Source organism: Colletotrichum acutatum (assembly GCF_030867785.1).
Source record: "Colletotrichum acutatum strain CBS 112980 chromosome Unknown BDZ83scaffold_4, whole genome shotgun sequence".
Taxonomy (NCBI): domain Eukaryota; kingdom Fungi; phylum Ascomycota; class Sordariomycetes; order Glomerellales; family Glomerellaceae; genus Colletotrichum; species Colletotrichum acutatum.
In genome coordinates, this window is record NW_026848998.1 from 838,655 (window position 1) to 865,230 (window position 26,576).

The following is a 26,576-nucleotide window of genomic DNA, read 5'->3' on the forward strand; positions in this document are numbered from 1 at the left end:
GTCCTGCAAGCTTCTCAACTTTGAGTGTGTCGAGGTAACCCAATGTGCCTTACATCCTCACCCAAGTGAAGGTAACTAAATGTTAACGTAGGAAGACATATTATCTGTTCAGACTCCAATGCCCTCGTGGCTCATGTGCAGTCCTTCTGTTGCAACGGGCCTGGAACCACTCAGCGGGATAGAACGCACCACACATCTCGGCACCCCATGTCATGTCTAACCACAGTACTCTGTTAGTTGTTTGAACTCGGTCAAACGCAGCATTGTCAGAGGTCTGATTCCTCACCGCCGTTATGTCGTCCCGCGCAGCCGTTTGCTCAGGCGTTGGGACCTTCCCTGACCTTGCCACTGCGAGTCCAAAACATTTTCCTTTAGCCGTTGTTTTTGTCGACTACCTACCCATCCATTCCTACTGATATCTCGATGTGGGCATGCTGTTCACTATGCTCAGAATTTCAAATATCCATCATACCTTACCGGCCGGGGTTGCTTCGATATCTCGATGCCTTTGCCATAACCTTGTCTATCGCTCCGAAACACTCTCACCCACCCCAGTCACTCCCAGCCCCTCGACCAATATAGATAGATAATCACACAATCTTCCATTACCACAAAGAGACCAACTTTCCGTCTTTCCTCTATTTATCCCTTTCGCACGAAAACAAGGTTTGACAAGCATTTCTTCCCTCTCCCAGCCCCCCTCTGTGCGATCATTTCGCAAAATGCAATTTACAAATAGACGCCAGACGCCATCGGGACGGGCTTTTCCCACTTCTGTCACCTCTATCCACCCGTGCTCAAACGGGATCCCCTGGAAACCGGGCCCCCACAGCACACCAGAGGTGGGACTTTCCGAGGGTGGGCTCGGGCGTCTGTCTCCAAGAGTGATGTTTCCTGAAGTGCTAAAACTAAAGCCAAGTGGATTCAACCTCTTTTTTGGCTGGGCGACGGGAGGATACCGATCATCCACTAGACAAGGGTTCATCGTCGGCGCCACGAGAAAATAGTCTCGAGGGCAAAACCGAAATAAAATTGACACTGGGAACCTTGCCAGAGAGAGTGACCACTAACGGGAAAGTCTGAGTGTCACTTTTTGACACTTTTCGATCTGGCGGCACTCTGGCTTCACTGTGATCATTTTACTAATTCGTACGAATACGGTTGAACCTCAAGATTAAAAGTCTGAAACATTTCCGTCCGTCTATTGCAGACGGCGCCGCCTTGTGGACCGGGCAACAAGTATGACTTCCCTGCTGACACCAGGACCCTTTCACTTGAGTCCAAGCTCGAGCTCTTCCACTCTCCCAACATCGAATGAAGTTCGTACGTCATCGCACAAGAACAAGCCGCGGCCATCGCTCCCCCCCAGAAACACACGGACTCTGCTACACACAGGGAATACGATATTTCAGCTATCCGATGTGCCGATTGCCATCCCTCCCGTCACTGCCTCCCGTCACTGCTTTAGAGGGGGAAAATCCAGTGTACTGTACAGCCCAACTAAGTCAAGTAAGAAGTACAAAAGTTGAAACACAATACGGATAAATCGCCACTGCAACTAAGCGAAACGGTACTCCAGGAAAAGCCGCATCTCAGCCCTCGTCCACTTCGACACCCGACCCCTCGGAAACAAACGAAATAGTCCGATTTGTCCACGTACTCAACCGACAGTGGCGAAAGCGCCCCTCGACGGGGTGGCTCAAAGGAAAGGGCCAGACTCGATGAACTTCCACTCTCCTCCGTCTGGGGTCGGCGGCTCATGCCGGTCATCCCGCTTCTTTCTCCCGACCTCGCCCGTTGGAAAGGCACGTCGAGTGATGTGAGTGATTTACCTAGATTGACACATTGGTTCGAAATCGAAATCGTAGCACACTGCATATCCAGACTTTCGGGGCTTTCACAATTTCAATCATCTTCTGCAAACCATTGAACTGCATCGCTGCCCCATCTCTGCAATTGCCCTGCAAGTGAACTGGAGCGGAATTTCACCAGCGCCGTCTGTCATATATGTACGGATAGTTGGCCTAGGTTCACTTTCGCGGCCCCCAAAATGAACAGCATCACCTTCCGTTTGTCGCCGCTTCACCGTTCCTCTTGAAACGAATGCCACCCAAAAGTGTTGCCTGCAGGACACACACATTGGCACCCCTCCATAGCTTCTTCAACTGGCCATCGGCCTGGGACACGCTTTCCCTCCCGCTTCCTCTCCCCCTCCCTCCAGCTCGTACCCGACCAGCCATCAATGCTACACCAAATAGCAACCGTAGATGCAGCCTGCTGTGTGACATGTGAACGCCGCCCCCTGGCGGATAAGGGAAGTCGTTGTGTACCGGCGACGTAAGTCTTCCGTTGAAAATCAGAACTACATGGTGGGAAGAAGATTATTGAAGAAAGCAAGAAAACATCAAAAGTTTAGTCAAAATGTGGCTTCAGCTTATCAACCAATATCGATTCCCAATAATGTAGGCTAAGTGTATTTAGCAACGAGGATCCTCCGCTCTGTGGTATCTTCTGCCTCGTTTCGCAATAAGGCAAGGTTATGTCTCAAATCATGCGTTTCGTATCCTTTTCTTCTGGACCGTGATGCTCTATCGTGAACCTGTACATAGGAAAGAAGCATGCAATGCAATTGTCTTCTCTCCGCCAATGAACGCTGCTACGAAAGCAGACGATTTATTCCCTTCCATTTCTCCCGCACTTCCCTGTCATTGCTTACGAGCAATGCCGCTTCCTCTGTCGTTGCTAAGAAGCAAACGATCTTCTTCTACCTCCTCATGTGCTTCGCACTCTTGTTGGGACGCGCCGCGTACAGCTGTGCCGCCGCCTCCTCCGTCTCAGCGTTATCCAATAGCTCCGCGACAGTCGGGTTGTCGTTGAAGTGCGTAGGCAGTCCGCCGCCCAGGATGGTTTTCGTCGCCTCGACGCGCGCCATGAGAGACCACGAGTCGATGAGGACGACTGTAGAACCCAGACGGAGCTTCTCGCGGTAACCAAACGCGCGGTTCTCCCCATCATCGTCGTCGCCCCTGCGGCCCGCGCCGGGATCGGCCTTGGTGCCGCCCGTGTGCGGGTTGAACGCCGGACGGCTGGCGCTCGAGTAGCCGGGTCCCTTGCCGTGCTCGAGAGAGCTCACAATGCTGGCGAATTGCTTGCGCAGGTGTCGTCTGTCTCTACGCGCCGTCTGCTTAACCGACGGCTTGGACGCCTCAGCCATGAGGGCGATGAGCTTCTTGGGGTCGTATTGGAGGTTCATCGGCTCGCCCGTTTCCTCCTCGTGGTCGCGCGCCGCCTCGAAGATGAAGGCAATGTTGAAGCCCGCGCTCGCTTGGACCTCGACGTCGGTGCTGTCGAGTTGCTCTACGAAGGCTTCGATGGCGGAGTACACGTTTTCGGTGATGTCGTCTACTTGGCTGGCGACGAAGGCCCAGGCCTCAAGGGCGGATGTGACGACGTCGCCGTTGTCTGCTGCGCCGACTGCCTCGCCGTCGGATTCCACAATGGTGACTAGGTATTCGAGGAGCTCGCTTGCTGACTCTTCACCACCACCGCCGTACATTGTTGTGACTGCCATGGCCCAGATAGCGGCCGCCTTGACGTCGTTGTCGTCGTCGTCTTCGAGGGTCTTCTCAAGTTGCGGGTAAATGTCGTCGAACAGGGAGTCGGATGGCGTAGTGAGAAGGGTAGCTGAGAGAGACTTCAGAGACATGAGGCGCTCGAGGGAGCTGCCTCCGGACCTGGTGTTCTTCATCAACGCCGTGACGATGTCTTGTAAGGAGTTGCTGACTTGACGACCGCCGTAGTGATGTTTGACAAGGTGCAGGTAGGACATCAGGGTCGCCTCGCGCCTCTGGGTGTTTGTCCGCTTGCGATCTTGCAGCTCGACGATGCGATCCTGTAGTAATTGCGCCCAGTTGGGTTCTGTTGCCTCGTCCAAGGCGGTGTCTGAGTGATTTGACAGGGTGCTCATGGTCATGCCATCGTCGTAGTCGGAGTCGCTGCTTTCGTCTTCTGAGGCGTAGCGACTACCAGCGCGCGAATGTGCTGGGGAGTTGATCTGAGAGTGGCCAGGAGAGACGTTGGGCGAGTTTCTCATGGAGGCGCGAGCGGACTCGGGGCGTGATTTGGCCTTCTTGGAGACGGTCTTGCCGCTCTCGCGGAGAACCTTGAGTCTGAGGTCGTGCATAGTGGCGACGGTGTTAGGTGGAATGTGTGTGTAAGAGTGGTGTCTAGAGTGTAGAGAGAGAGAGAGAGGGAGAGGAGAGAGTTGCTGTGAGCGGAACTTCTCGTGGGAGAAGACTTGTATATGTATGGGTTGCCTGATTTGTGAGAATCAGGGTCTAGGACCTTCTGTGCTTGTAGCGCGGTGGCGTTTCTTTGAAGATGGTATTGCTTCTAATTGTGTTTTGCGTCTTTCTCCAATGATCCATGAGGTATCCGGTTTCTCTATATATAGGTCAGGTAGGAAATCCGGAGATAGGTCGAGACGCAAGGGTGAGTGCGTTGAAATTCCGGAGATAGATTTAGAACCGTACAGGTTGTTGATTATCGAGCGGCTCGACGAGTATTTGTGAGAGTTCAAAGGAAACCGCGGAAACTGGAAACTGAAAGATGGGCTTCGTGAGTCACCAGACCAGACCGTCTTTTCGGAAGTGAGGAGGAGCTTGGGGATTTTTAGGGCAACGGTGGAAAAAAAAAATAAGTTGTGGAGGGTCGGAGAAGGTTGGTGAAGGTGGTGGGTGGCAGCGATAGAAGAAGAGGGTGGCATTCACATTTCATCAGAGGGGAACCCTTGATTCAGCAAGGATGCCTGTCGGGTGTCGCACAGGGAGCGCAAAAAAAGAGCGAGCGAGCGTTGTGGATGACGAATGACGAAAGAGACTTTTCAATCGTGTGTAGGGCGAGACACGCAGCTGGATGCAAGGTTGAGCTCGGGGACAAAGCAGCAGGATGGACAGGAACGGTGGCAGCGGCAGCAAAACATCCGGCAAACAAAAAATCCAGACATCAGGCGCATTTTGCCCCTCCATTTCTCACATACTGCGTATTCCTGCGTACTGCGTAAGGATACATCAGTCAACTTCTGTCACTCCACACGCCCGAGGTCAAGGACTCCAGGATGATGTCTTCCTGTGGGGTCAAAGTGGGCGTGGTCTGTCCGCTCGCGCATTCCTGGGAGATACCCCTGTAAGCAGATCATCCCCCGTCCTTGGTTACGTGGTTGCGGACGGAGTGTGCTCCTCCACTCACTGTTGAACTTCTGCCCGTTGAACCGTATTGTTCCGCATTCGGGGGAGACAGAAAGCCATGGATGAATGTAAGGTAGCTTGCTGCTTGCCTTGGGTAGGGAGGTACTGCATATGGAAGGAACATGGGGCACTGCATACTTTTGTGAGATGGATGGGAAACAGATACGGATACAGGCAAGGTGATGTGAATCCAGCCGGCATCATCTGACCGTTTCCAAGTCTAGACATTCACGGGCGGCGCCAGTGAATCCCCCCATCCCTGGTTTTTCATCCGCCGCCTAACCAGATTCGTCTGGATCTCAACTCGTCCCTATGGCTTTTGTTAGAGATGGGCATGAAGGGAACCAGTGACAGTTTGCGACAACGCAGGGCACCCGGTGACAGATGAGCAGATGCAACCTGATCTGCCTCTACGGTCAGACATGATTTCGATAAGGCAGGACAAAAATATTGTCATGCATTAGGTACACGACCAGTAGGCCTCAGGCGAAGCAGGACTGCATCGTCCGCCTCGAGCAGACGTGGAGTAAGGCATATCATCTGTCACTCACTACTACTGCTGCCAAGGTACTTCCACTATTCTTGTTCGTCATCATTTATATAGTGCTGAGAAAATACTCTTTAAAAAGCAGTATGATACTTATAATTACAAGAAGGGAGGTACCAGTGTGTTGGCGTGTACAATCACCGAGTTGGCACCTTGAGGTCTGTCAGGATGCTTCCTGAGGCCAAAAGACATGCAAGGGTGAGGCACGGATAAGGTAGATAGATACCTTGGGAATTCTGCAAAGCATCATAGAGGAGCGCGCACTTGCGCAGATTGGGCTCGGCGACGTGGACGGTAGTAGCTGGTCCGGGTTTGAGGATAGGTAATTTACCAGAGTGACAAAGGCTGAGATGGCTTTCCTCAAGTGAGGTGTTCGACCGGGTTGATGAGAAAGCCATGAGAGTCACAAGCGCGAATAGCTACTTACACCATACCGGAGCGGGCCTTTCTCAATATTGGTTGGTACAACCTTGACAGACCACCAGACCTTGGCCGTTGGAGAGCGCTCTATGCCGCGCAGTCTACCGCTATGAGACTATTTATGGCTGCCTTAGAAATTTGCGGAGGTGAAGTCCGACTTGTTTGACAACCATACTGACTGCGGTGCCTTTCACTCCTCTCAAATCTGGAAGGTATCTCGAGAAATCGAGGCGAGGCAGCGGGAAGGTACATCTGCTAACCCCGCTGGCCTCCTTCACATTCCAGCTGTCAGGTGCCATGTGGTGAGGTCTAAGGTGTGCCCCTCTTTCCTAATCCCGTCATCACTAAATTGGAACGCCCCGAGCCTGATCTCAGACACGCACTGTGCATCTCTGGCGGACCATTCGAGGCAACGCAACTCACAGTCAGGTTCACCAAGGTACGAATCATTACCTTAAGCTGCCCCAATACGTTCGAAGGCAGCTCGGGAAGGAATGACTGAGGAGGTGGTCTCACCTTCCTTTCGTTTGGAACGACCGGAACTCGAGCCATCAATTTTATGGTTCGCAGGCAGGCCTTGTCGTCTCTCTCACTTCCCAGCTTCACCCTTTACCTCAATCACTCTGACTTACCTACCTACCCCTCAAACTACCTACTCTCCATCCTTATCAGCTTCGACACTACACTTCCACACTTCCACACTTCCACACTTCCTACCTTACCGCTATCGAGGTAAGTGGACGTGCCGGGACTGTTCGGGCCTCACAACCTCGCTGCTGATAACCCCACTAACCCACCTCACTACCTGACCAGACGCCTTTCCCCACTGCACCTGCCCAAGACCCCCGATATCCCCCATGCAACCTGCCCCTTCCGCGCACCAAGCCAAGTGCGATAAGGCGTTATCGCTGCCTGCACTGCCGCGACTGCCTGATACCGAACAGTGACAGCACGGTGCCACCTCCGGATTCCTGCCCCACTTCATCCACCTCGGCGACCTCGACTTCCAACTTACACTGTCTCGCTCCTCCTGCCTTACCTTTCTGTCTCCTCCCGCCTACTCCATGCCCGCTCATTAACTTCAGCCCGCGGAGGAGCTTTACTTTTTAGCCACTTTTCCCTCCTTCACAGCAAGGACGACCAAAACAGATTCCCATCTTCCATCACAAAATCCATCGCTCCCGTGAGCTCGGCCCTCGTTCCCTTCTTCAACCCACTCTTGCCAGATCACGGATACAGTCGAGAAGACATCGACAAGATGGCGACGGGCGTGAAGCCTCAAGCGGAGGACGGTAAGCTCGACGCTCCCATTTCGCTTTTCCACCTTCATGATCAGTCCTAACGAAACTATGGTCTAGTCCTGCTCACGGTTTCCGTCCAGTACCCGAGCCCCGAATTCCAGTACCCAGAACGACGAATCACCTTGGAGCAAAAAACCCCAAGCGTTGTGAACATCGGCCGGACGAGCAAAAGATTCAGCAATCTGGAGGCAAAGGCGAATAATTGTTTCTTCGACAGCCCGGTGATGTCCCGGGAGCATGCGAAAATCACCGTCGACTGGTATCACAAGGTATGTCCCTACTTGGACCATCTTTACGCTGACTGCTAACACAACGACTAGAAACTCTTCATCAAAGACATCGGCTCGCTGCACGGAACCTACCATAACTCTCTGAAGCTGCCTCCGCATACCGCGAAGGAGCTTACAACGGGTGACGTTCTGAAGTTTGGCATCGACATACAGCGATCCAACGACCTCTTTCCACCTTGTACGATCCAGGTGGACTGGGAATTCGACCACCTCGCCAAAGAAAAAGCTTCAGGGCTTGGCGGCCGCCCAACATTTTCCGTCCCCGATGATTCCGACTCAGAGAGTAGCGACGAAGATATGTCTACCACGGACGATATCCGCGCCACTGTCGAAAAGATTCGCAAGACCCAGATGCCTAGATCGACCACGGGCTTGGGTGGTTCCTTTCCCAGCTTCATTCCTCAGGGCCCAATAGACCTGACTATCGACTCTCCTGCTCATGAGCCCATTGTTATCGACGAAGATATACAGAACGATACAGATAAGCTCTCCGAACGCGCTCCCAACGCTACGCAAGATCAGGAGGTGACGATTGAGCTGGATGCTCCGTATGACGAAGAGGAAGACGAGGATATGCCCTCCAGCCATAGGATGAACTCGAAACTCCCTCTGATACTGGCATCGGAGTCAGAATCGGAGGATTCATACGATGACGACGAGTCGGAAAGCTATCCCGATGATGAACCTACAAGCCAGGAAATGCCGGACTCTTACGACGATGATATTTGTCTAAGTGAATCCGAAATTTCGGATCGCAGCGACGATTCTGAGGCCGAGAGCGAGGGCGAGAGCGAGGATGAGAACCTGACTGGAGCTCCGAGCTATGACGAGCTTGAGAACGTCCAAATGATAGATGGCGATTACGGTTCTCAACCAAACAAGGATATGACAGCCGCCTGGGAAGCCCAGAATCCTTCATTTACCTTCACGCAATCGCAACAGATGCTCAGCATTCCTCACACAAACTACTTCCCTCAGCCAGATGCTAGTCGCCAGTTCTTCCCCGCGCCTATGCCGTCACTCCCTTCTATTATACCTTACGAAGGTTTGCAAGAACAAGGACGACAGAACGACCTCAGACTGCCATCGATATTGAATCCTTCGGATGATAACGTTAAGAATCCCTTCTTAGCTAGCATGAACCCCGAGCAAATGCACACGTCTGCACCGACGGATTACCTTCTTCAAAGCGAAGGAGTAGCACCACTTCGTGCTTCATGGGATCGGGTCCCAAATACTTCCAAGGGTGTCACTGCCACGGAGTCTCTAGCGTTCTCGCAGGACGATGGGCCATCAGCTGAAGCCCTTGGCCAAGCTACTGGAAAGCCAGAGTTTTTCGCGGCCAGGGAGGTCAATAAGCAAATCTTGCGCCGCAATGAGCAAGATAACGATACGACTCCAGTCCAACCTCGCAGCCAGGTTCCCAAGCCGCCTGCGACTCCCATGGAGCCATCTACTTCGAAGCTCGGCCACCACATTACCTCCGATGCAGCCCCCGCACCGGCGCCAGTAAACGAAACGCCCAAGTCGGCCAAAGTGGCTGAGTCGGCCTGGTCTAGTTCTGGGGAGAAATTCCTCAATAGTCCTCAGGACTTCCCTCTTACATACGCAACGGAAACTCCCGAGCTTGACATGACCAGTGCATATCAGTTCCAACAAAGCAAATTGGGCTCACTGGCACAGACTGAGGATACTTCACTGAATGGCCCTACCGGGCAGAAGACCACTCCAAAGCGTAAGGCCAGTGAGATCTCAACGCTCACGCCTCATGAGGAGGCGATCGAGGCGGCCGTGAAAAGCGTTGCAACCGGGGCGCAAACAACGGCCGAACAGCCCATGATTGTTTCTGTGGTTACAAAGCCGACACCGGAAGCACCTCCCCCCGCTAAGCGTCTGCGAAGCTTCTTGAGCAAGGCTGGGTACTTCGTCGGTGGCAGCGTGTTGACTGCGGCAGGTGTCGTAACAGCACTTGCTGCAACCGCCCCTGCTCTTTGATGACTTGATTTGGGCGTTCTTCATCTTCTTTTCGACTTATGGCTTGGTTTGATTTCTTGGGAGGGAACTGGATCGGGATGGGCTCGATCATTTGTGTCTACCCGACTGACTATTCGTCGCGGCGTTGAGAGCCTTCGGGGTCTGGAATTGCGAATAAGGGAGTGACGGGATGGAACTATTCAATTTGATGATGCTTCGGCTGAGAGGGCCGGCCGAAGAGGACAACTCGATGAGGACTGGCGGGGCAGATTTTCTTACCTGGAGGGTTATGACATTACTAGGCTGCTAGTTATTCGCTTCTCTATTTCTATCATGGCTCTCTCCTACCATAACTATCGTTTTAGTCCGTGGCAGTCAATGCTTAGGTAACGATTTTTTTCTTTGCAAATTCAAGCTTCTGATGATACCTAACGCCGATATGAAATACTCATTTTATTCTGCTCAAGAGGTGAAACAAACCATTGCCCGAAGGCAACAGGGCCTCGGGTATTCGTTCTTTCCCATGACTGACAAACCCCAGAAGCATCTCGCGCGGCAGATTGAAGCTGAACTGTTCCGTTTGTTTTCTCTGGAGATTGCTTGGGGTTTGGTGAGATCGCGGAAGCAAGGGCATCGTTTAGGTATACGGCACACCTATGCAGATATGTAGTAGGCCCTCATTTCATGCCATGTTGGACTTTTACAGGTGTCATCTTACTCGTCTTAGTAGCAGTCTTGGATATCTCTCCTCTCACAACAAATATGTGGAACTCTCGATAATTGATCTAGGCTGCGAATGATCCACCCACAACCAACAACGGTGCAATGACCCTTGCTCAGGAAGCCTGTGAGGTTCACAGCAGTGTAGCCTAGGTACACTGAAGGCGTCGCCTTTGTGTCAGGTCATGCTATTGCTATTGTGCAACCCAACCCTAGTTCCCAGAGCACATATATATACTCGGCTCTTTCACGAATATCCAAGAGAAAAGGCTTCGAACTCTGCTACAAGTCTGTCCGACCCGCGGAAATATTTCACAGGTTCCTAGAGGGAGAGAAAAGGGGGGTGGTACGATTTCCATTCAAGGCGCTTACTCGTCTGTAACGTAACTGATGACTGTATGGTATCGTGTGTGTCGAGGTCGGCTCCTTCGCGTGATCACAGCCCTTTCGATATCGCTCCAGTAGCAATGACCGGGTAGTATTCCGCGGCGGTACACAAACCGGCTAATGCCACGCTACCTCGTAGGGTTGAGCGGGATACTCTCTCTGTGTTTCCCGTCGGTCGTCTTGCAGCCACGACGGACGTACTTGAGTGGTTCCGTTCCTCTGGATAAGCGAAGGGAACACGGGTAGGGAAAGAATTCGGCATTTGCTGCTGCCAGCGTAGGCTCGGTTCGGAACCGACTGTTCAGTTCATGTCGCCGGCTGGCTGTGGCAGAACAGAAGGTGAGTCTAAGTAACCCCGCCAAGAGACACTCGATATTCATCAAGAACACAAGCAGCATCGAAGCATAAGTCGTATTTCCTTTCCAGTTCTTCTATCCCTCTATCCTATCTCAAATACGAAGATTCCAGACTTCTACTGGACACGGCGTGCTTTTTATTGCCCAGGCTCCCGACGAACGCGGTGCCTAACGCAGTGGAACTGGGATGAGCCGTCCGCCCATAACACCAACGCCCTGTACCCTATACCTATACGAAGCCGGAGCCCAAACCAAACCTCGAGAAAAAAAATGAACGTTGTATTAGATATGTATGGAGTTTATCTGGTTGTTCCTCTCAGGAAACCAAATAATGGCGCCGGCTGTCGTGGTTTAGTGGCAGCCGGCACCGGCGACACCTTGACCCGGGCCTGTCGGTCCCGTCGGTCCCTTGGGTCCCGGTTTGTTATTCTGATCATCAACCCTTGGCCGAGAGCTCAGAGCTTGAGCTTGGCCAGCAGCCCCATGAGGGCAGGGGACTCTGACTACACCTCGGGAGTCGCATGTTTTGCATGGATTTCTGCGTAACAAGCGTCAGCGTAGAGTCCGGCAGACTCTGGATTGGGGATTGCCTCACCTTTCGTGCCCACCGCAATGAGTGCAGGTTCTGAAGTCCCACCTGCCAGAGTAGCCATCATCGATGCAGCCGCAAGTTTCATTCTCATTGCCCGCCATGACAGATGATGAGGTCGTGTTCCCACGGTTCATGATGACTCAATAAGATATGATAACGTTGCTAATAAAAGAAGAGCTTAGGTGTCGTTCCCAGATTTGATGGGTGCTTTGCTTTGGATGAAGTTCGTGAGAAAGAGAGGAAAGTGCGTCGCAAGGTGTTCGAGAGACAAAAGGAAAGAAAGCCTGATGAAGGAGGGAGATGCCAAGTTTTATACTTTTCTCCATCACGACACTCGGAGGACCAACCTCCCCTCAACACCATGAAAGTCATCGCACTCACGACGACCCTCCAACATCTGATCCTTCTTGTGTGTCGGTTTGCCTCACCGCCTTTGACCAGCAGCCGGTCTGGAGAGCATTCTTGTCTCCCGGGCCCTCAACGCCGGCCAAGACATCACCAGAGAGGACAGCTGGCTGAGTCTTGTGGCCCATGCCTTGCTCTCGACTTCTTCTTTCATGGTTGCCTCGTTTCATGCCGCGAACTAGCGAATAAGGAGACAGTGGTGGGTGATACTTCATATGTCGCCTTGATCTCCCTTTTGGGTAAGCAGGCATGCATTTTCTTCGAGCCGTCTTTAGAGGGGCAAGCTGTCTCGGCAAAATGTTGGATCTGATATTGACGTCAGCCGCACAGAAATACAGGGCTTACATATCCTGTAACTACCACCCTCGCCGATGCCGTGGTATGAGCAGCCTCATGTGCTCCCCAGCGCCCGCGTTCCTTGCGTCGAGCCTTTAACCGATCTTGCTGCCCCGCGATCTCCCGTCTAGTTACGTCCTAGCTGAAGACGATCTCCAGATTATCGTTTTGGAATAAAACCCGAGTCATTGTTCTCAAAGGACAATATGCGCGTCTCTTTCTTCACTCGGCTTCACCTGCCTCGGACTCTGATCTGATTCCTCCCGGGCTGCCAGCTGTCCCTGCAATCACGTCTCCAGTCTCGACCGACGACTGCGGCTACCCGCATCGACCCTTGTCAATCCTCCCACAAAGACGCACACCGGCACCTCGAGGGAGCCTTGGAAAGCTGCAGAAATACAGACTCATGCTCTGCGGAGGTTTCCATTAGACCTTCAAGCGGAGGGGAGAAGAACCAGGCAGTGGTCGATACAACCCGTCCACGCTGCGCGGGCTATCATGCGTTTCAGAGCTACCATTTCCTTTGGTGTCTCCAACTTCTCTACTCGCCCCTGATAGTGCGACCAAATGACGGCTTCATCGTCAGACCAAGCATTCAGGATTTCCGTGAGACCTTCCAAATCACCGAATCTATTTGGATATTCCTCCTCTCATCACTTGTCTCGTTGTTTTGTCAAGCGACACCTTGCGGCACGGCCCATGCCCGACGAAAGTCGTGACAACCACATGTTGGGCACGACACACGCATGCTCCCGCATTGCTTTCTCCCATTATATCCGAACTTAAGTCTGCGTAACTCGAGTTCTTCAGGACGAAGTGGTATGCCTGCGAAACGCCGACGCACAACAAAGAACCTAGACTCACGATGTTGGCCTCCTGTAATCGAGTCGTTCTGGTTTTGGGTGCTATAACCCATCCGCCCCGGCATGATGCTTCACCCACTATCTAAGGCACCCACCATCTAGGGAGTCATCGAGGTCTCGTCAACAGATTCAGCACTTCGAACTACAGCAGTACATCAAGCACCTTAAATGTCAAGAGCGATAATCAAGAAACGAGCACTGAAGCATTACAACCACCGTAAAACTAGAGCAGAATCCTTACCTTTCTATACAAGGCCCGATCTTTCCGACCCATCCGTTCATATCCTCGGCCGATTTCCTGTTCGTGCCACCCATCCTTTCCCTCGACCAGCAGCCTTGAACGCGACCGCAGAAAAGAATCATCTGACCTCTTTGTACCCTCTGTGACGACTTGTCCAAACCTCGAATGCCGAAGGGCAGGTGGCCTTGCACTCGACGACGATTATCGTGAAAGTTGTCGTTGATGCGATGCCGCTTAAATCCGCGCCAGGAAAGCTGCATGCTGTTGATTTCTCTTTTCTCCTGTTACATCGCAGAGCGCTTCTTCGAATGATCACCATGCATGTCCTCGACGACACTCCTTTATCTGGAGAATCCAAATTACAAATGGAGATTACCATGCACATATCACTCTTGCCGCGTGATTACCCTGCCGTTCCATCCTCCGTTTTCTTCCTGCCCCTCCTCTCCCGGAGACGACTCGAGGCACCTCATCACTCACGATATTTTCTAACAGGTCAAGGGTCTCCTTCCAACGACCCCTCTCTCATTCCCAGTCCTTACCCGTGGTGGCGTCGCTCACTGCAGGCAAACATCTCATCTCGGTGAGCGGGAGAACCAACGGGACCCCAGCCACCGTGGTCCTTTTGGCTCTTGGCCCCATGCGATGGGAGAGACAGACGCAGCGAAAAAGATCATGACAGAGACATGGTCGAGAGACGGAGAGACGATAGACAGTGCAAATCCGTAAAATCTAGGTCTGGGTTGAGCTTCAATTGCGAAGCCTCCTGCAGGTCTCAAAGTCGAGAACACGGAAAAGGAAGGAAAAAGTCCCTTTTCCCCGAGCCCCTCGACACTGTCCCACTGCGAACGAGACAACCAACGACTTTCTTCCGGTACGCATCTGCGCGCCTCCAATATATTTACAGCGTGATTCGGCACAGCCTACGGGATGTGAAGACTCGATAGGACCGGATCATCCAAGCGGCGAGACAATACGGAGCATGTCTCAACCTCAGCCCACGGCCTCATCCACATTCCGGCTGTCAACTGCACAGAAACGTCGGTAGTGCACTGTCACTCTCAATGTAGCCTTACGAGAGATCTCATACCCATGCCCGATCACTTCTTCACTACTGTGCGCCACAAGACAAAGTGCCCGCACAACCCTCTTGATAACTGTGTCGCTAGCGCTTGCTCGTCTTTCTGTCCAGCTAACATGGTTTTGCTTAGGCAGATTGGCGTACGAGTTTGTGCGACTTCGAGACTCGTCACCAGTCATTTCATAGGCTGTAGCCAGAGAGCGTATCTCGTCTGTTTTGCGAAAATTCCAAGTCAGCCAGGCGTCAGCTGCGGCAGTTGAGAGAGCACAGTATGCCAGGAACGCACTCATCCCGGAGACCGGAGCTAACTGAGTACCCTGTTACAAGTAGGGGGCACAACGCCAAGTCAACAAGCAGTTTTGATAGGATGGTCAAGAGATGACCATGGTAAACCAATCATGGGCATAGCCACACTGATAGTCACATCTGAAGCCGCAACTACGGCCGAGTGAAGACCCAGAGACAACAGTCGCCACTCCAAGAGCCACTCCAAGAGTCACTCCAAGAGAGTCCCGAGTTGTACAGATTCGTTGGTCTCGCGGCTGATTGGCACTGATGTATTACCGCTCCTTTGGTTCCGTCTGATACTCCGACTGGATCTGCAAAAGCATTGATGCCGTAACATTGGCATTCTGTAGGTCCGAGTCTACGGTGAGCTGTATATTTCGGAATCGAGATGGCCATGCCACGGATGTAGAAGACCGCGATGAAATGTTCATGTTTCGAATGATGCGCTACTGCGTGGCTCATTCATCAAGTACGACTGTTTCGCCGTTTGAGAGGGTCGACTCATCTTGGCTTGAAAGAAACTCAGCGGGAGACCTTGGGACTATTCAGAGTCCCGAGGTCATTCAGTCACAGGTTCGCTACAACAGACGTCGGCTCCTCAGGTACTACGTACCAAGACGGGAACTCGACTCGGGTGCTGAGAATAAATCACGGCGTAACAAGAGACAAGTGGGAATGAATTAGTAACCGCGTAAGATGAGGACGAGAATAAGCCAGCTTCCAACTTTTGAATCTACGGGCGTCGTAGGAACCAATACACGCTTAACCCAACCCCTGCAACGACCGCCACTCTCTCAGTCAGCTTGCGCAGCAATAACCTCTCGCCCGCGCGGTGACCCTGCTTCTCAAAAAAGTCTGCACCCGAGTTCGTCCACGGATAGGGCGTTTCCGGCACCGGCAAACCGAGGAAGTCACACAGTGGCACCCACCCATCCTTGGGCCCGGAGAAGACGAGCATCCTCTCCGGCGTCTCGCGCGTGATGGCCTCGACACGGGCGTGGTGCTCGTCATAGGGCCTACGCCCCGGTACCGCCTCGGCCCACCCGCCATACGCCGTGTCCATGATGAGCCGCAAGAACGGCCACCACGCGGCGCGGAAGGGGTCGAGCGGGTGCAGCAGCCGAAATACCAGGGAGCGGCGCAGCTTGAAGACCGTTTTCTCCATGGACGCGCGCCATGGCTCATAGTCGCGTTTGGAGACGATGATGCGGGCTTCTGGGTAGGCGGCGGCGAGGTCCTCGGCGAAGAGGAGGGCGTGCGGGCACTTGACGACGTCGTAGTCACCCAGGAGCTTGTCGAATTCCGCGCGGCCGTAGGGTTTGCAGCGGCCGTGGTACTTTGCTTCGATGGCTTCTGTCCAGAGGGGGATTGACTCTTGCCAGGTTGGCCACATTGCTTGGAAGGAGAAGACTTTGAAGCCGAGTTGCTCGAGGGCGCTGTTCAGTGCTGTTGGGTTGATGTCAGTAAGATGACATGGGCTACCGGGGTTGTTGAAGTTGAGGATGTCGGTGATATGTTGAGATATGGGATGAACGTGTTTTGATGGGATGACTTACATTCCGTTGCCGTCCGCGGCAGTCCGAGCAACAGCAGCTTCATGGGACGCGTTCTCGTCTTGGTGACGGAGTCAATGAGGCGAGGCTTTTCTAAAGGTTCCATCTTAGACAATGACGAGTCTCTCGTGTATACACTCCCGTGTGCCATCTTTTCGTTCTCTTAGAATCTTTTGGGAGCCTCTCATCTCGATTGAGGTTCTGCTTCTCACCCATGTGTCTTTATAAGTGAGCCCAGCTGTCATGTACCGGGGCTCACGGACTAGGTTTCCATTATAGCAAGGGGGATGAACTCAAATCGGCACAGACTGAGCTGACTCGTAATTGCTCATCCAGGATTCCGGGTGGGAGATCTGGACGAGGGTGTGTCTCGAAGGTAGTCCACGCCCCTACTCCCCTAGTCCTCCTTTCTCGCTCCGTTATTGACTTCTTTCGGCGAACAAGCCGTTCGAAGTGAAGACCGAGAGAGTAACAAAAACTACGGACGACAGAGTGTTTCTTCAAAATAACAAATAATTGCTAAACCAAATTTTCGTGAAGTAAACAAAAGCTATGTATCTAAATCTATGAGTTATCGAGCTAGAAGAAACCAGATCCTCACCTTTCACTTCCTATACCCAGGGCTCACAGAAACATTGCAAGGCTTCTGTAATAACGTGTGCTAGATCCTCATTCACTCTGGGGATCATGATGTCAAAGTGCCCTCCCTCAACAATATGCTGCTTCACCCGTGGCCCTGCCAACTCTCGCCACTCTTCTGTGAGCCGGGCTATAGAACTTTCCGGTCGTGGCTCCTTCAGCAAGGTTTTGTGATCACTGCTGGCAGCGTTGCTTAATGATGGGTTACTCAATTCCTGCGCCTTCTGCAGAATCTCGGTTGGGAACAGCGAAAAATCGCCCTTTGACGACCAGACCAACTGTAATGCTGTTCTGTTCTCCTCGTCCACGTAAAGGGGTGGGAGGTCGTAGTTGCTGTTCATGAGGATGAGATGCACCATGTGGTTCTTCTGCCACTCAGCCATACTTGAAGAAACATGACTTCCAGACCATCCAAAGAACCCTGTTGCCTCGAGATGCTCAACTGAGATCGCGTCAGGACCTGAGCACAGATTGGGCGTCAAGTGCGCGTAAGACTCTATCACGAGAATTCCCGAAACTTCGTGTCCCAATTTTATGATCTGTCTGGCACACTCGTATGCGAGGCGCCCTCCAATCGACCAGCCACCGAGGAAATACGGACCCGTTGGTTGGATCCGAAGAATTGCCTCGACGAATAGTGAACAGTACCTATCCATTGAGAGGTCCGGTATGGTACTCGTGCCGTGGAATGGTGACTCGAGGCCATAGATTCGCGTGTCGGTCTGTTGGGATAGGTTCGGCGGAAGCCCTGCGTACACGGAGCTGCTTCCGGAGGCGTCGGGAAGGAGGAATAAATTGTGTTTGCAATGACTGGAACCTTGCAAGAGAGCAACTTTACTCGAAAGTTCAGCACTCGTAGCGCAAGTTATTGCGTCTGATACCCGAGCAATGCTCACCAGTGTGATCCTAGACTTCTCAGCAGCATCTTTAACTAGTCTGGGTTCGACATTTGCGGGATCGATATCCGCACAAAGCAAGGCAACGTCGCTGACAGTTTGAGCTTCTAGTAAAGCTATCAACGGGATCTCAACGCCTAACTTGACGCGAATGGTATCTGATATGGTAGGGGCCACCAAGGAGTCGACACCCAGGTCGGCTAGTGCGGTGTATTGGCCAATCTCATCAGGGTCTGCATGTGTCTCTTTGGCCAGTATTGAGATGAGTTTGTGAACCAAGCTCGCCGGGCCTGCATCGACAACTGCCTGATTTTCATCGAGTCTCACACTCTTTGGAGTGGATGAGAGAGGTGACTCTGACAATCTCGCCGTAGTTGAGATGCCCTGATTGTTGGACTCACTCCCGTTCATCCGTATTGTGGCATCCTCACAGCCTTTGCCACTTTTGATCTTGATTTCCGGTCGTTGCTTCAGTCTGTGGAAGCGCATGCCACTAATAGCGGCCACCGGGCACATATCATTCTCCTCGTCAAATACTGTGACGTTCATGATGACATCGCCAGACCCATCTGGTTCTCCGTGGACGTAACAAGCGTGCATATGGTTGCTTCGCGGGCGCTGCCAGAAGTCGATGGCAGCACACTCAGTCAGAACATACACTGCTCCGGGATCAGCAGCGACATTCATGTTCACTGTGAAGCCAGCGGCCTGCATGACACCGTCCAACCAGACCGGGTCGATCGTGTACTCTCGGTTTGCGGGCCCCGCCGTTGACGTTGTTTGAAGCTTCGCACAGGCTTCATAACCGAGAGGTGCTAGTGTGAGGTTCCGGAGAACATGATACTCGGAAGAATACTGCATGACGGACGTCCACATCTTGTAGATCATCTGCCCATTGAAGTGGTTGGCAGCGATGTTGCTTTGCAGCAGATTCATACGAGAGACGGCCCGGATGAGTGTGCGAGTCGTGTGCTCGCCTCTTATACCATTGGTGTCTTCCATCACTCGCAGGATGCAAGTTGCGTGATGAGTCTGACGCTCGACACCGCTGAAAGTAATATCGAATTCTGGGGCCGCGGTCCTTTTTTGCAATGTTGTTTCAAGAGTCTGGATGGAATCGTTGACAGTGTCTATCGTGATAGCCGCGATCAGGTGAAGTGATCTCAGCCCGATAGACTCGGGGCCTACCCGTTTGCCGGTCCTTTCTAGCACAACAGCGAAGGCCATGTCAACCAGCACGCCTGCAGGGCATATGGCCTTGTTGCGGATTGCATGACCAAATATGAGACTTCTCAGCGGCTCTTCTTGGAGATTCGTAATGATTGGTTTCTCGATCGTGTGTATGCCGTCTTCTAAGTTGAGTGTACATTCAGACATAGGTGTATCCAGTTGTGTCGAGAGTGAGGATGACGATAATGACGGTGATGATGAAGGGAGATGGCGGCTTTGTGCTAGAGGAATCCAGAAGTTCTTGAGGTCAAAGCCGTAGGCTGGTAATTCTAGCAGACTTCCGCTCTGTTTCATCGAACCATGGTATCGGCTCCAGTCAATGTCAACCCCAGAATTGTAAAGCCTAGTTATGCTGGAGGTGATAGCGTCAAGGCATGCCTGACTTCCGGTTCCTGTAGCTTCGAGAACCTCGGCCATGCTTTCTTGCCCGGTGGTGATGTTTGACGCAGTCATGTCTCTGCACATCGATGTTGGTGAAATCGTCAGGAATATAGTTTTCCGACCAGGACTGAGTGTCATTGCAGACTCGACGGCGTCGGAAAACAATACAGATTGGCGGGCGTGTTTGGCTACATGCTCAGGCCAGGACGGGCAAGCATCGATCAACGACCCTGTCACCGTCGACACAAAGTTGATATGTGGTCGACTGGCAAAAGAGGCTTGTTCACCAACGCCAAGAAGACTCTCCAGGATCCTGTCCATCTGGCTCGTATGGAATGCGTATGGTGTCTTGACCAAGGCACTTTTGATGCCTTGTATCTTGAGACGGCTTTGCAACTGCAAGATACTGTCGAGTGGCCCACCAACCACAGTCTGCCTTCGTGAATTCCTGCATGAAACCTCGACTGCGTACTCTGCCAGGAACGGAGTGAGTCGTTCCTCTTCGGCCAATACAGCCAACATTCGGTGGGTATCAGCCTGGCAAGATTCTTGCACCAAGCCCGCCCGTTTGCCCACGAGCCAGATAGCATCGGCAACAGAGAGAACGCCACACAAATGAAGCGCCGCGTACTCTCCAAGACTATGGCCAAGTACAGTCCCAGGCTCAACGCCCCAGCTCTTCCATATCTTGCTGAGAGCAAGCTCAAATACGATAAGTGCGACCTGCTCTAGCACGGTACTCGGAGAAGCTTGCGCTGGATCGGAAGTAATGAGGTGTTGCAAGACTCCGGGAAAACCTAGGGACTCACTGAGTTGGCTGTACTTGTGTAAAGCATCCCGAAACGCACTGTTGCTGACGTACAAAGGCTGGGCCGAACCAATGACTTTTCCGCCCTGCCCAGAGAACACGAACACGATGTGCGGCGCTTGTGGTGGATTTCGCAATTGAGGCGATGCTTCAATTGTGTCAATATGCAGAAGCTTGATAATCTCCGTCGTGTTCCTAGCCCTGTATGCGGAGCGGTACGAAAAGTGACTTCTTCGTTCACAGGTGGTATAAGACAAATCGTCAATCGCCGCAGAAGGCTCCTTCCTGAAGAATTCAATAAGCCTCATCTTGTTGGCTTGAAGCGCAGAACGGCTCTTGCCAGAAATCACAACGATGCGTTGCTGTGGCTCTGTTGTGTGAATCTCTTTGCGTTTAGGCTGTTTTCTGGTGGGTTTTGAGTGCTTCTTTGAGCCCTCCACAAGTATACTGGTGTTCCCGCCAGCTGCCCCAAAGCAGTTGAGTACGATGGCTGGATGGCATTGAAGTTGTTTAGAAGGCCTTTCGAGTGGCTTTAAGGGCTCAAGCTTCGAGTTGATGACAATCTCCAGCTCTTCCAGCGGAGGGAAATTGTGGTTTAGCTCTGTCCTGAGCCCGATATGTGGAGGAACTCGGTCATGACGAATCATGAGAAGCGTTTTCACCAGAGCTGATATACCGGCTGCACCCTCGCTGTGTCCAATATTGGCCTTGATGCTGCCGATCCGTAGCTCACTAGATGGTTTGCTTGGTGAGCCCCTGGGGCGACGACGCGGACCTCCAAGAACGGTGGCTACAGCTTCAATCTCTGCAAGATCACCTGCCTGGGTCCCCGATCCATGAAGCTCGACATAGGCCACATCTTTAGGTTGCCTCAACGACTCGCTCAGAACACGACGGAGTAAGGACTTCTGAGCTTCTGCGGACGGGCGAGTGATGGGATTAGTGTCCGTTGAGTGATTCGTGACGATGCCCCTGATGACGCCATGGACTATGTCACCATCTCTTCGCGCATCGCTGAGACGCTTGAGAACGACGACAGCCACTGCCTCAGCCCGCGTATAGCCGTCCGCTGTAGCGTCGAAGGTCTTACAGGCTGTGCTGGAGGCCCCCAGGAAACCACCGCAACGGAGACCCGCGTACATACCGGCATCACCATAACCCGAGATGATGCTGGCCCCACCAGCAATGGCCATATCGCACTTACGTCCTCGAAGCGACTGCACAGCTAAATCTAGAGCCATGGCACTGGAGGAGCAAGCCGTGTCCACTGAGACTGATGGACCATCCCATCCAAAGAAGTGATTCAGACGGCCGGGGCCGAAGGCGCGCAGACCTCCTGTCACGTAGTATGGATCGTCCTGCGCCATGTTATGTTCGCGCCAGTCATCAGTAGCCTGTCCAACAAACGTGCCCACGTGCCTTGTATGCATATCTTTGTTGTAGCCGGACATGTCCAAGGCCTCCTGCGTCGTGAGTAGCAAAAGCCGCTGTGATGGGTCTGTCTGCAAAGCTGCTCTACCCGACATGTTGAAGAACTTTCTGTCAAAGTGACCGGCGTGTTCGATGAAGCATCCAGTGGGCAAGATGCCACTATGGCTATCAGAGACTCTTTCACGTGACATCTAGATAATCAATCAGCAAACGGCCGATACAAGTATTAGCGATGACCCGACTTACTTGGCTCGAGGTATCACGGCCATCGCAAAGCACATCCCACAGCTCGCTCACGCTTTCAGCCTCTGGAAACCGGCCAGAGTAGCCGGTGATTGCTATGAGTTTGTCATTTTCCTCTTCGTTGCTCTCGTCGTCTTCGCTGTTGCTGCCACCGTGGGTGTATTCACTGGTGCTGTCGCCTTTCCGTTTGTGTTGGCGAAGGGCGGGACTAAAGATGGCACCAAGGCCAACCCCTGTACTCTTTAAGCGACGGGCAAACGCACTCCATTGAGATGCTGGACTAAAAGTGTACAAATCTGCAAGAGATTTGGCTGACTCAAGTTGATATGCAATCTGTTTCGCCACTTGTGATGGACAAGAAGGCCGCTGTAGAATGTCGCGGAGTGCCTGCGGCAATATGGCCCGCAATGAGCTGCCTTCAAAGACTTCTCCAGTGCTAGATGAGAGAACAGTGAAAATAGCTCGGATAGGCAAGTCAAGGAGCGGAGAGTCTCCTAAAATATCATCATATCTAGATCGATTTGATGTTTAGTAAAATGTCCCCTCTTACATCGTAGTCACTTTAGGAGATGAGCCGCGTATCCTTACTTTGGTTCACGAAGGTGTTCTGCATGATATGCAGCAAATATTGGCAGGTCCTTCGTTGGCGTATTGCAGAAAGTCTTTAGACGTAGTTGACTTAGTGTTGGTGGTGGGCCTGAGATGACAGACCACTCTTCCAGCTCAAAGCTCACATACGCTCTCTTGTGAGCCGGAACCTTCTAAAGGCGCACTTTGTTAGCTTTTCGTGATCCTCACCAATGCTTGTCACGGCGATGGGGTTGAGATGATTTGGAAAGCTACTCCTGTTCTCTTACTTCATAGTCAGGGCAATGCGCCATGGCGGCGATGCAGTCGTGTCTTGGTAGCCGAACCGCAACAGCCCAGACTGAACCGGGATGATCTTCCAACTCCCGAGAGCGTTGAGTAGCAAATTCAGTTACACGCTTCACTATTCTCAATGTCTCCAGGGCAAGATCGACGAGGTGTCTCGTATCTCTTGCCGCCGCAACACTGCATGCGAGGATGAGCCCGATACATTCACCCACTAGTATCTTGGGACGAGTGTCATGAAGTATGCTTGGGTCTTGTTGACACTTCCTACATATCATCGGGGAAAACCCTCATCCATCAGTACTTGAAATTAGGATAAGCTTTGTTCTTTCAGAACATAAGTACAACTGACCAGATCATTGAGCCAAACTGTGATATACAGGGCACAAGAGCAGATGACATCGGATCTGCCCGGCAGGCATCATTGGAAGCGACCATTTCTGCCCAGTCGAGCACATTATGTTGCTCGCCCGTCACATCATTCAGCCACTGCGTTGAGAACCTGTGCAGATGTGTCGAGGAAAGTATGGCTCTCCTGCGCAGGCACCTCAGCAATTCGCTGTAAGTGTCGACACCCAGAGACTGATCCCCGAAGTAGAGAATCGCATGAGGTGTTGAGCACATGGCTTGGTAAGTACACAGGCACAGCTGCAGGTGATTCGGTCAACTCTGAGAGTAGTCAATGTCGCAAAGCATTTTTGGGCATTGGTTAAGGAAGCTGTAGAAAGTCGCAAAGTACACATATCGTGGACAACTTCAGTCAGCTGTGTTTTCCTCAGTCTATTCGCCATTGCCACGCCAGGAGGGTGTGCTTAGATCTCGGTCATTTCGTCAAGAGTAAATGTTTTCCGTGATGAAGCGGCGGTGTATCTTGATTGATCCCGTTCTGTTGTATCTCGGCTTCGGCCAGCTTGACTCCGTCGTTGAGCGCGTGCAACACGAAAGTTCGGATACCCTGGCTCGGTCTCGTATCCTTGATCATCCATGGAAGTTATTGAGTTAAGAAAAGTTAAACTAGGGTCGGACCCGTACAGTCGGACCCGCGCCTACGGTACGAAGTACTGCTGTTCGTCTGAAATGACTCGTCAGTCGCTACAACGGCTTCATTAACTTTAGAAAGTTGTCCAACCAATCTTATATCTATGCAAACAACATGACTGGACTGGTGATCCATGCTACTCAGCAGTGTCAGCATGTCCGACTTCTAGGACCAGGGACAGGGGGGAGAAGAGAGCTAGCGAACACCTCGCGTAGCACACTACACGATAATGCAGGTTTCTGAGATTTGTAGACGAAGCGTTGTGAAACAGAACTCTATTAGAAAGTCGACAGTCCGACTCCGCCGGCCGGCTGGGGTTGATCTGCCCCAAGTGTCAGAATGAGAGCGATGGGTTGCATATATGGCACTTGAATCCGATCTTGTGGCTGACTTCGTCAGAATTCTCTCCGTCTCTTTTCAGTCTTGAGGTTTCGTCAATCAAGACGGCCAGTTAACAGACATGGTTTTCAACAATACCAAGACAGAATACTCGGAGGTGCACCAGAGCGAAGAGGGGTCCGAAGGCGAAGGAAGCTCGAGAATGCCGCCCTCGCCTGACCGCTTCACGCACTCTGCTTATCGCATGCTGATGGTATCGACCTTCTTGTGCTGCATTGTTTCTGTTGCTATTGGCTTTTTCTTGGGCACCTACGGCTTCAGTTTGGGTTCAAGGCAGACCTCGTGTGCCACTGAGCCGAAGAAAGTCGATTCTGCTACCGGGCTTGGCATGGCCACTATTGATGAGGCACCTTTCATCACCGACGGTATGTGATATGTATACTGCTTCCATAGCAAGAAGCTGACCCAAGTGACGCAGTGCCACTTGTCCGAAAGAAGTTTGAGCACGACTCTTCTTACAACTTCACAGCCCCGGGGGCGAACCAGAAATGGCTCGATCTGATCTCATGTAAGTCCCATTCGATGCCGCCCACTCAACATTCAACTCTGGAGCGCGGCGTCATTCATGCTCATTATCATGTTACGGGCCAAGACTGACCGTATGAAATGAAGTTGGCAAGCCTTTCGTTGCGCTGAATGACCCGTCCAAATATGGCCTCCCGGACTACTTCCACAAAGACGCTCTCCAACCCGAAGGTCTACAGCCCGTGGCCTGGAATGTTTTCCATCAGCTACATTGCTTGGTATTATTACACTCTAGAAGATGGCCCTTGATATGACGTGCTGTCATAGCTGATATGCTTGTGAACAGGTTTGCTTCCGCACCACTTACATGAAGCTGGCTTTGGACTTGGACGGCGGCTACGATGTCTGCACTCGCCAACACATTGAGCACTGCCTCGAAAGTCTTCGTCAGGTAAGATAATTGCTGATAACTTGAGAAAAGTCTCAACGGCCCACAAGACGACCTCATGCTGACGAGATACACCCAGGCCACCATGTGTGCTGGAAATATGAACATGGAACGATTTGAATTCATTCACTACCCAGGTCATGATGACTTTGTACCGAAGTTGGTCGGTCAGCACGAAATGCATACGTGCCGTGACTGGGACGCCATCAAGGGTGTTATCAAGAAGGTCAGGTCTGAGAACATTCCTGTGGACAAGTATGGCAAGCGTGTGCCACAACCGTAACCTCGCCATAGCTACAAGATTGGCCTGTTGAACCCATCAAATTGGCATTCCAAGTACAATTCCTGTGAAATCACAGCACTGGTGTCAAAGATTGATTTCAGGAGAAGCCCTCTACAACTGAGGATGGGGCGACGAAAAGGGTGCGAGAGCTGATCAAGATACCTGATGATCAGCGAGATCTAGACGAAACTGCCATTGTACTATTGTAACATGACCATTCACAGTAACTGCGTCATTGTAAAGTTGGGCATCCACTGAGATGGAAAGTTCCGCGTGACCATGGCTTTAACGGATACCTAATAATCAAAGGCCGTTCACCCTTGGCTTTGGATAACTATTTCTCCGAATCTCGCTTGAATATCAATTGCCCGTTACGTGACTCAATCTGAGTATGAGCATATTACGATCCGTAATGTTCTATATTAATTCATGAAAACCACTCCTGACATGACCAGAGGTCATGATGCAGAACACAGAAGTCTTATTGAACCCTGACCCAGGAACAAGGAATGAACATCGATTTCGACAGACCAGTCGATGCTTCAGCTTTCCTGCACAGGTACACTCGCCTGTCAGTGGAGCTTTCAAATAAAGTTCTTGTCACTTAGATGCCGCCGGGCCGACCGGTGGGATATCAATGGACTAACAAAGTATTTTATATTACTGTCAGCCCCAGTCACAACTATCGTATACATAGTTTGCTCGGTTGATGCCACCCCGGCTCGCGCCTACATTGACCTCGCAGTGAATGCTAGACCCGAGCCCGACGCTATCGACACTTTGGTCTCTCCAGATTGAGTAATTGTCGCCAGACCAAAGTTTCAGATCTTTGGGGCTCCTG

General features: G+C 52.1%; 6 protein-coding genes across 6 annotated transcripts; 2 read left to right on the forward strand and 4 right to left on the reverse strand.

Moving 5' to 3' along the window:
* Positions 1-2,764: 2,764 nt before the first annotated feature.
* On the reverse strand, positions 2,765-4,183 carry BDZ83DRAFT_746993 (IFRD domain-containing protein; the record flags this gene model as incomplete). The annotated part of the gene is made up of 1 exon (XM_060513353.1): positions 2,765-4,183. The coding sequence occupies one exon, from the start codon at positions 4,181-4,183 to the stop codon at positions 2,765-2,767; it is 1,419 nt and encodes a 472-aa protein (XP_060371202.1).
* Positions 4,184-7,471: 3,288 nt separating this feature from the next.
* BDZ83DRAFT_746994 (uncharacterized protein) lies at positions 7,472-9,799 on the forward strand (the record flags this gene model as incomplete). Its single annotated transcript, XM_060513354.1, has 3 exons — positions 7,472-7,505; positions 7,572-7,783; positions 7,835-9,799. 3 exons carry the CDS (start codon positions 7,472-7,474, stop codon positions 9,797-9,799), a joined length of 2,211 nt encoding a protein of 736 aa, XP_060371203.1.
* A 1,598-nt stretch (positions 9,800-11,397) lies between these two features.
* Positions 11,398-12,068, reverse strand: BDZ83DRAFT_299106 (uncharacterized protein). Its single transcript, XM_060502235.1, has 2 exons — positions 11,837-12,068; positions 11,398-11,779 (listed from the first exon to the last, which is right to left on the reverse strand). The coding sequence occupies exons 1-2, from the start codon at positions 11,965-11,967 to the stop codon at positions 11,593-11,595; spliced, it is 318 nt and encodes a 105-aa protein (XP_060371204.1). The 5' UTR covers positions 11,968-12,068; the 3' UTR covers positions 11,398-11,592.
* Positions 12,069-15,780: 3,712 nt separating this feature from the next.
* On the reverse strand, positions 15,781-16,706 carry BDZ83DRAFT_746995 (P-loop containing nucleoside triphosphate hydrolase protein; the record flags this gene model as incomplete). Its single annotated transcript, XM_060513355.1, has 2 exons — positions 15,781-16,493; positions 16,604-16,706. The coding sequence occupies 2 exons, from the start codon at positions 16,704-16,706 to the stop codon at positions 15,781-15,783; spliced, it is 816 nt and encodes a 271-aa protein (XP_060371205.1).
* A 505-nt stretch (positions 16,707-17,211) lies between these two features.
* Positions 17,212-23,109, reverse strand: BDZ83DRAFT_746996 (uncharacterized protein; the record flags this gene model as incomplete). The annotated part of the gene is made up of 4 exons (XM_060513356.1): positions 17,212-22,176; positions 22,232-22,400; positions 22,967-22,989; positions 23,086-23,109. 4 exons carry the CDS (start codon positions 23,107-23,109, stop codon positions 17,212-17,214), a joined length of 5,181 nt encoding a protein of 1,726 aa, XP_060371206.1.
* Positions 23,110-24,473: 1,364 nt separating this feature from the next.
* BDZ83DRAFT_787696 (uncharacterized protein) lies at positions 24,474-25,735 on the forward strand (the record flags this gene model as incomplete). Its single annotated transcript, XM_060515670.1, has 5 exons — positions 24,474-24,904; positions 24,958-25,047; positions 25,152-25,282; positions 25,351-25,455; positions 25,532-25,735. Exons 1-5 carry the CDS (start codon positions 24,601-24,603, stop codon positions 25,733-25,735), a joined length of 834 nt encoding a protein of 277 aa, XP_060371207.1. The 5' UTR covers positions 24,474-24,600.
* Between the last annotated feature and the right edge of the window lie 841 nt (positions 25,736-26,576).